The following is a 9,536-nucleotide window of genomic DNA, read 5'->3' as shown; positions in this document are numbered from 1 at the left end:
TTTGTTGGTGTTTTGGTCGCGGGAGGAAAATATCCCGAGCCTCCCTCCCTCCCTCCCTCCCTCCCTCCTCTGTGGTCGCAGTTTTATTTTAGCCAAAGACATCCCTCCTCCTCCCCCCGTCCTCCTCCCCCATGCGAGGCTGAATTACAGAGCGACTCCCTCCTTGTTGTGGAGCGCTCGGCCTCCTGGGGAACCGGCTGGGATGTGGTGGCTGTAATTACACAGCAGGCTGCCAACAGGTCGAGGCCATGGAAACTCTCCCCCCTCCCGCCTCACCCGTCCTCCCCCCGTCACCGCCGTCTTTTAGGGATTTTTCTCCATTCTTAGATGCTCCGTCCGCAGCGCATACCTCAGAAATGAGCAGGTTTCAGCGCCAGGACGTCGACTAAAAGGTCGCAGTTTCATTTCATCACATGTCAGAGGCTCAGTTCGACTCGACTCGCATCCGTTTGGGTCGAAGGTTCGCATGCGTTCAGTTCCTAAAGCTGCACCTGGAGAGAAGGAAGAGTAGCCTAGCTTAGCATTGGGACTGGATGCAAGGGGAACCTGTTAGCCTAGCTTAGCATTGGGACTGGAAGCATGGGGAACCATTTAGCCTAGCTTAGCATAGAAACTGGAAGCAGGGGGAACTGTGAGCGTAGCTTAGCACTGGGACTGGAAGCAGGGGGAGCCTGTTAGCCTAGCATAGCATTGGGAATGGAAGCAGGGGGAACCTCTTAGGCAAGCTTAGCATTGTGACTGGAAGAAGGGGAGACACTGTTAGCATAGCTTTGCAGTAAAAACAGGAATAAGGGGGAACCTTCTAGCTGAGCTTAGCATAGAAACCGACATGGAAGCAGGGGGGAACTGTTAGCTTAGCATATCATTGAGACTGCAAGAATCGGGGGGAACATTGCTAGGTAGCCTAGCTTAGCAGTGAAAACAGGAAGCAGGGGGGAAACTGGTAGCCTAGCTTAGCATTGAGACTGCAAGGGGGGGGGCATTGTTTGCTAGCCTAGCTTAACAGTGAAAATAGGAAGCGGGGGGAAAATGGTAGCCTAGCTTAGCACAAAGACTAGAAGCAAGAGGTAATTGTTAGTCTAGATTAGCAGAAAGGCTCAAAGTGGGGATAACCTGTTAGCCTAGCTTAGCATTGAGACTGGAATTTGAGGGAAACTGTTAGCCTAGCTTGGCATCAAGACTAGAAACAGTTGGCAACTGTTAGCCTAACTTAGTATTTAGACTGGAAGGAGGGAGAAACTGTTGCCCTAGCTTAGCACTGAGACTGGATGAAGTGAGAAACTGCTAGCCTAGCTTAGCATAGAGACTGTGTGATTACTTAAAGAACTGGATGGGACTGCTATTTAGTACCAAGTATAAATACACTGTAAATACTGTTTAACAAGTAAATGCAGTACAGGTGCAGTGTGAAAACAGCATACAAACACTAAATACATTATAAATACAGTATACAGTAAATTATTTACTTGATTTAATCAGCGGTTCAGTTTTACCGTTACAGAGGAGGAAGCTGCAATCACAGAGTTTAGGCAGTTTTCATTCAGACACACTTAATCTGACGAATAGTTTATCTAAATAATTGGAGATGAACTAAATAATCCATCAACAGTGTCGTTGTGAACGTCTGAACCTCACTTTGCACTTGTTTTTCTTGCCTGTCCTGTTTTATTTCTTTTTCTGTCTCTTTCAAGTCACTTTTATTCTTGGACTGTTTCCGTTACTCAAACCGATTAACTGATTAATCAGAATAGTTTGAAATTAATCAATAATCGATTGGAGTTGTCTTTTGGCACTTTCAAGGAACTTTCTCATGTTTTCACCCAAACTCCATCAAACTCATGAAGCAGATTTGGTTTCCTCGTCCGTCGTCGCGGCGACAGCTCCGTCTGCTTCCTGTTTGGAGGGCGGTCATGTGATCGCCGTCTGACAGGAAACGGGAGAAACAATAGAGACGCAAATATTTAGTGAAGGTCAGCTCATCACAGAGCTGCAGAGAAACGATCGTTCACATCAGAACGTGTGATTACAACTGATGGAAGGGAACGAGGACAGAGGAGAGGAAGCAAGGTGCTAGTGAATGTCTATAGTGTCCGACTCTCACTGTGGGTGGAGTCTGCTGAACATTTGTCGAGGGCCGAGCCCAGATGGAGGGGACATGGGGGAGGTTTGGGAGGTCCCACTCTGCTGGAGTTTCCAGCCTGTTGCAGATAAATGGGGATTTAATTCAATTAGGAGCCACACACTGCACAGGACACGCCCACCCCACACAGAAGGACACGCCCACTTAGAGGACACACACACATCTAACACACGTGTTCAGTTACAGCAAGGAAACTATTATCTGCCTGTTAGCCTAGCTTAGCGTAGAAACTAGAAGCTAGGTGGAATTTTTTAGTTGAATTTGGCATTGAGATTTGAAGAAGGGGGAATCTGTTAGCCTAGCTTAGCATAGAGATGAGAAACAGGGTACTATGGCATAGCGCAGAGAATGGAAGCAGGTGGAAAACGTTGGTTTAGCTTACCACAGAAACTGAAAGCTAAGAGATAAACTAATAATAAGATAAACTGTTAGCCTATCTGAGCATAGAGACTGGAAGAAGGGGAAACTGTCAGCGCAGCTTAGCATAGAGACTAGACGCATGGAAAAACATGTTAGCTTAGCTTACCCCCGAAACTGGAAGTAGGGGGAACCTTTTAGCCAAAACTAGGATAGAAGCTGGAAACCGGGGAAACTGTTAGCCTAGCTTAGCACAGAGACTGTAGGAGGCAGAACCTGTTAGCCTAGCGTAGCATAAAGACTGGAAGCAGCAGTAAACTGCCAATTTAGCACAGAGACTGTGAAAATCTTAAATATTTAAGGAACTGGATTGACTGCTGTTTAGTACTTAGTATAAGTGCAGTATAAATATAGAATAAATACACAATAAATACAGTTTAATGAGTAAATACAATATATTTGTGGTGTAAATACAGTTTAAAAACAACAAATACAGTATACATGCAGTAAATTCAGTGTAAATACGGTAAATTGAGTTTAAATAATTCATAATTGTTTTATAGATGCAGTATAAATAAGGATAAATACGTGTAAATGCAGTATTTATGTGAACAAGCTGTTTACATAACTACACAGTGATGTTTTGCCGTAATTCCAGTAAACTGGCTGCAGTCTGTCAGACCTGCAGGGAATCAATAATCCCACACAGGCTGCCGATCGGTCGGATCACGAGAACTGAATGTTTTCCTGGTAACCGCCGTTTGTTTGTGGACGCGCCGATAATTCAGAGCGACTGCAAACAGCTTCTGGTCGTCGGTCTGTGCAGGAAGCAGCAGTAACTCACATTATTATCAGGACGACACACATTTATAATTAACACCAATCTGTCTCCGACACGCAGCCAGCTGGTCAGTGTGAGTCCAGAAGTATGTGGACACTGCGGGTTTGTTTTTCGTGGTTTGGTCTCAGTTTCGGTTTCGTGTGTTTGATGAGCAGGCTGGTACAGACGGATCGCTGTGGACAGATACAGTCGATCTGTCCGCATACATTTGGCTGCGTTTGTTTTTTTCTGAATGAGACAGTTGCAGGAAAATCTAAAAATAAGGCAGGATTTAGTTTAGATATATGGCCAAAAATATGTGGACATGCTCTGGACCTAAACCATATAAACATAACCAGAGTATGACATCGGCTGTCCACATACTTTTGGCTGGGTAGTTTATTTATCTGACAGATTCAAGAAAATCTGGACATAAACCAGGTGTTGGTATAGATACACTATGTGGGCAAAAGTATGTGGACATGCTTAGGGCCATGCACAGCAGAAACTGTATAAGAGTGTGTCTAGGGCTGTCCACATACCTTTTACCGTTTATTTAAATATTATTTAAACCAAAAATATGTGGACAGCTCAGCATGTTGTGGCATACTGACCTGTCCATATAATTTTGACGATATAGATTTTTTTTTTTGACCATTTACTTAAATGAGAAGGTTGCAGGGAAACCAAAGACAGCTTTGGCCTAAAGCATGTGGACACATGTGGGCCCTGCACTGCAGCAGTTGCCTAGGAGTGTGGGTTGAGCTGTCCACATACTTTTGACCATGTTGCATTTATTTCAATGAGGTGGTTTTGGGAAAATCAGTACAGTTTGTATTGTGTGGTCCAAAGCCTGTCCACATACTTGTGTATCTCTACCAAAACCTGGTTCTCTTTTAGAATTGTGACTTAAACTGTCCACATATAATTGACCGTGTAGTTAAATGAGAGTGATAGATGCACTAGTGGTCAAAAGTATGTGGACAGGTTTGGGCTCTACACCCTGGGAGCTGCATTTATTTCAATGAGCTGGGGAAATCTAAACGTGAACCAGGTTTTGTTTTAGATTCACAAGTATGAAGACAGGCTTTGGGCCTTGCACAGTAAAAATTGTCTCAAAGTGTGACTTAATATAGTTAAATGAGAAGGTTAGATACACTAGTGGCCAAAAGTATGTGGACACCTTTGGGCCTTCTGCCATACAAACTGTACAAGAGTGTGGCTTCAGCCGTCCACATACTTCTGCTCATGTGTGTGCGGTACCTGCCTGTGTTTGTGTGATGGATCAGTTGCAGCTCGTAGCCGCTAGGCAGCGACCTCGTTTCCACGGAAACCTGCTGCCTCACCTACCTCCCTCCTCCTCCTCCTCCCCCCCCAGCTGTTCGCTCAGGTGATCTGCTCTGAGGGCGAGAGAGAGGCAGAGAGAGAGAAAGAGAGAGAGGAAGCCAGCAGCCGAGGACTCAGCGGCTTTCATCTCAGTACCTTCAGCGAGCGGCAGCATGCGGTCGCAGCACCTGGACGAGGACGGCGGCGGGTTTAAGAGCGCGTCGAGGATTTTATTAGAGGATGCAGCGTGGACACCTGGGTGACGGGAGAGGAGGAGAGCGTGTCGCTTTGAACACGCCTGCAGGGATTAAACACATGTGGAAGGTCACGTTTACCGTCCCGCAGCTGCTGCAGCTGATGCAGCTCCAATGCAGCCTGAAGCTCCGCCCTCCTCGCAGCGGACGAGCCGTGATTGGCCGTCACGGTTCGAGCCTCGCATCAAGGTTTGATCGATGTTTCGAGGCGTCGCCGGAGGATGTTCTGTGTTTGAGGCGTGTTGGTTTCCACACGCGATGATTGAAACGACCAAACCTGCAGCTGATGTAAACGTTAAATCATTGAGCTGCGTTGGACGACGTTTGTGTAAAAATAAAGTCGGTAAAATCATCATCAGGCAGAGTTTTTATGTCAGTTTTCGCGTTTCAGGTTTATTACGATTCATTTTTTTGTTTGTACGAACTTTTTTGTCGTGTTCGCTGCTTGTGTTTGAATTTTCACGTTTGTGTTCTTCTGTTTCATTCTTTGTCTTCATGTTTGTTTCCTCACTTACGTTTGTATTTACGCATCTTTCTACGTGTTTTTTGTGTTTGTTGTTGTTGTGTTTGTGCGAACTTCTTCAGATCGTGTTTGTAAGTTTGTGTTTCTTGTGATCAATGTTTTGGTTTCTTTACATTCATGTTTGTGTTTGTGTGCAATCTTCATTCTTTCTTTGTGTTTTTTTTCTCAGTTCTTTGTGTTCTTGTGTCTGTTTCTGTCCAGATTTGTGTGAATTTCTCCTTTGAACGTGTTATTTGTGTTGCTGGAGGCGTTCACGCTGCTGTCGTGGTCGTGTTGCGACCTGCCCGACGCTCGCCGTCCTCCCTCAGAGACGTGTTGTGTTTCTGCAGCACCTGCAGCGCTGCAGCGTCGCACACATGAGCCAGTGTTCGCTCTGATCCCTGTTAAATACCTTCTCATGACCACCTGCCCGGAAACCCTCCTCCCCCATCCTCCCCCCGCCGCCTCCCCCCCTCAGAAACAGCTGGAGGCATTTGTTGCATTAAAAACAGCGACTCTGTTCTCGGGTCGGTCTGAGAGAGAATGTTGGAGCAGCGATGACGGAGCTGAGGGGGCGGGAGGACAAGATTAATGTGTCTTTGTAAAACGGGCCGCTGGGGGAGGAGGAGTGGGAGGTCTGTCCTGCGACCGGCGCTTTGTCCCGGCCGCCGTGAATGGACACAAAGAGGCTCAGAGATCCGCAGGTCGCAGCGACGCCTCACGTCCACCCCAAACCTGCTGCAGGTGTTTGCATGCTGGAACTGCGCTGATGCTGCGTTGCCCCCGGCGACACAGTCACCGCTGAAGTTTTAAGGTGGAATTACGTCTGATGCCGATGACCGACCTCCGCCGGTTGGTTGATCTTTAGCTCATGAGTCGTTGCGTCTTTGAGCGATTGTCGTCTCGGCTCAGGTGGTGATCATTAATCATCAGCTGCTAAATTAATCACCAGCTGCTCTAATCAGCCATTAATCAGTCTGATTAATTAATAAACAGCTTCTTAAGTGTGATATTTTCTGCTTTCTTTCCTCCTCTGGGACAGTTTTTTAAAGATTTTCTGACATTTTAGGGACAAAAATTAACCCACAAACGGTGCTCGGTGTAAAAAAACTGAATCTGTGTTTCTGACAACAAACGACAATTAGATTAGATTAGATTAGATTAGATTAGATTAGATTGTGCTTTATTCATCACCACAAAGGGGGAAACTCACTGGTTGCAGGAAAAGAGCACAAGACAGTTAACCTCAGAAAAACAACATGCACAGAAAAAACAAAGAGGACAAATAAAAGTGTAAATAAGACGAGCATCGCCCACAACAGGATAATTACTGTTACTGATTATTAGGTTCATTACTTTTAAAATCTTCATAGTTTTGCCATCACAGCGTCTTTTGGCGTCTTTTCACAGTTTTCAGACATTTTTAGAAACCAAACAGTTGATAGAAAATAATAATTGTGATTATTTAAATGTTTAATGAGTCGATCGACAGAAACATTTTAAAGCAGAGCCGTCAGATGTCTGTGGTTTATTTGGTGTTTTTCTATGACAGTGATCTGAGTGTCTGTAGCTCCTTGTAGCTCCTTGTTGGTCTGCAGTATGTGAGCTTGTTTCGTAGCTTCTTGTAGTTTTGTGGACGTATCACCAGATCCGTGTTTTGTAGCTTCCTGTAGCTTCGTCGCTCCGTGGACGTGACGGCTCTTTTCTTTCCGTCCTCCAGGATGATTGATGGCTGCAGCTCCTCATGCGTTCACACCAGATGAAAACATGAGCGATGTCTCTGCTGCGGCAGGTCACACATTCTTTCAGGCCAAAGCCAAAAACCACAATAGCGCCGGGTGTCGCTGGGTGTCGGGGGCTGGGCGGGGGAGGGGGTCACATTATATCCGACGTATACCTCCGACCACACAGCGAGCGTCCACGTCTCACTTTCAGCTCCTTTCTGCGCCCCGTTTGATCACAGAGGGTTTACCCCGGCTGAACCGGCCCTAAATCCTCCGTCACACCTCGCATTAAAGCCCGTCCTGTCCCACGCCCTCCGCCCCCGCCCACCCCCGCTCTTGGTATTCAGCCCAGGTCAGCAGATTTCGGCCCGGCCCACCGTGGCTCCCCTTTTAATTTGCACCTGTTGCGCAGTTGTCCGGGAGGCGAGCGCCGCAGACAAAGATCATATTATGAACAGACTAATCTCCATGTAGCCGGCGGGAAGAAAAGGCGAGGAGCTGCGATCTGGTTTCTCCTCTGTGGGAACCTGCAGCGTCCGACGGGGAGCTCCGGCGCTCAGATAAAATCTGCAGGAGACCAGATAAAGACGCGTGAACCTCCGAGTTAGCCGCTCCGGGTGAAAAGGAGGCTGTTTCCATCCGTCACCTCCGTCAGGTTCACCACACTTTATCTCCCGCAGCTCAGATCTGCGGCTCGTCGGGCCGATCCGGTCCAACACAGAAACCCTGCAGCTGCAGAAACACATGAATGTGAAGCGATAAAATCTGTGTGGGAACATCACAGCTTGATGAGGGGATGCTGCAGAAACAGACACGAGTTTGTTTCTCGTTTGTCTTCGCTGTGGGTTTGTTTTTCACTGCAACATGAAGTCCTGCAGCTCAGTAGAACCAGAACAACATGAAGAACGACAGAAATCAGAAAAAATAAGAGAGAAATAAAATTTTCCAGTAATATTGGACAGTTTAGTTCATGTCAGACAAAACTGGAATAAATTAATTAATAAAAGAAGTTCTGAGTCATTTTGTAGAAGATCCAAATAGTTTTAAACAGTTTTGTCCTTTTGTAGGACTTTCAGTTCATTTTGACCCGGTTCTGAATAGTTTGGACAAGATTTTGTAATTTGCTTCAATTTTTTGGACAAAGTTTGTCGTCGTAGAAAAACGTGTTGAGTCATTTTGGCTTTTTATCCTTTTGGGCGATTCTTTGGCTCCATCAGACCAGTTTCTGAATAACTTTACAGTTTAGTTCACTTCAGACAAGCTGGAGGAACTTTCGGTGAATTTCTAAGTCATTTGTAAGAAGCTTGGAGTCATTTTGGAGACAAGTTTCAATTCATTTTGAGCAGATTCTGAATAGTTCAGGACAATTTTTGAATCGTTTTGGACAGAATTTGTCATTTTAGGAGAACATTAAGTTTGAACAGTTTGGTTTCCATGTGGGACACGTGTCGAGTCATTTAGGTATTTTATCATTTAGTTCAGGTTCTTTTGAGCGATCGTGGCCACTTTTTGTGTCATTTTGGTCCATTTTGATTATTCTGTGCACGATTAGAATCAAACCTGGAATCTGACATTTGTGTCCACAGCAGTTACCAGCAAAACGGAGGCTCCTCAGATGTTGAACTGTCAGAATCATTTGGGACAGAAGGAAGAAGTTTTGGTTGTTAAAGGCTACGGTTGATGGAAACAGTTCACGTTTGGCTCATTTTAAACGAGACGTGTAGAATAAAGTGGTTTTGATCAAATGTGACCATTTGAAGCTCAGGTTTGGGTCATTTTCTGATGCAGCATCGTCTCAAAACTGGAAATCTGGTGAATCTTCCTGTTTGTTTAAGTTTCTGGCTGATGTTGTCATCAGGTGATTTTTTTAAAGATAACGTGTCTGTTGTTTGTGTTTCTTGCGGTATTTTCGTGTTTATGCTGAGCTGGTGTGAGAACACGCTAAGACGGCGGCCATCTTTGTGTTTCAGTGCTGAACTATGAGAACGTGGTGGAGACAACCTCGGAGACGGACGAGGACGACAGGACGCTGCTGTCCGAGGACGCCGGCTTCGCTAACGGCGGCGGCGGGGAGGATGAGGAGGCGGGCAGCCCGGCCGGCGTGCCCACCATGGAGGCGTCGCCCCGGGTCGGCCACGCCCTGCTGTCCGACCACCAGGACGGATCCGAGGGCCTGCAGGACCCCCACGGCTGGAGGCTGGAGGACGGACGCCTCGGTGAGTTACCCCCAACCTTCATCAGGGTGGACAAGGAGGGATTCTGGGAATGTGAGGTCACACAGCGACTATAAATCAAATGTTTTACACTCATCTGCAAAGTGTTTAGAGTTTTTTTATAGCTTCTACGTGTCGGTGTTTTGTAGTTATTTATAGTTTGTTTACACATGGAGGTCTGTAGTAGCTGTGTTTGGATC

The 9,536-nt window shown here is 46.1% G+C and overlaps 1 protein-coding gene across 1 annotated transcript in view; it reads left to right on the top strand.

Annotated features, from left to right (window-relative positions):
- Positions 1 to 4,958: 4,958 nt before the first annotated feature.
- zeb2a (zinc finger E-box binding homeobox 2a) overlaps positions 4,959 to 9,536 on the top strand; it is a 22,039-nt gene continuing 17,461 nt past the window's right edge. The window contains exons 1-2 of the mRNA XM_008285969.1: positions 4,959 to 5,067; positions 9,094 to 9,339. Coding sequence (XP_008284191.1) covers positions 4,959 to 5,067; positions 9,094 to 9,339 — 355 coding nt within the window. The remainder of the gene's footprint in view (positions 5,068 to 9,093; positions 9,340 to 9,536) is intronic.

This window comes from Stegastes partitus, unplaced genomic scaffold (genome assembly GCF_000690725.1).
Source record: "Stegastes partitus isolate 25-593 unplaced genomic scaffold, Stegastes_partitus-1.0.2 Scaffold424, whole genome shotgun sequence".
Classification (NCBI taxonomy): domain Eukaryota; kingdom Metazoa; phylum Chordata; class Actinopteri; family Pomacentridae; genus Stegastes; species Stegastes partitus.
This window is presented reverse-complemented; position numbering and strand designations above follow the sequence as displayed.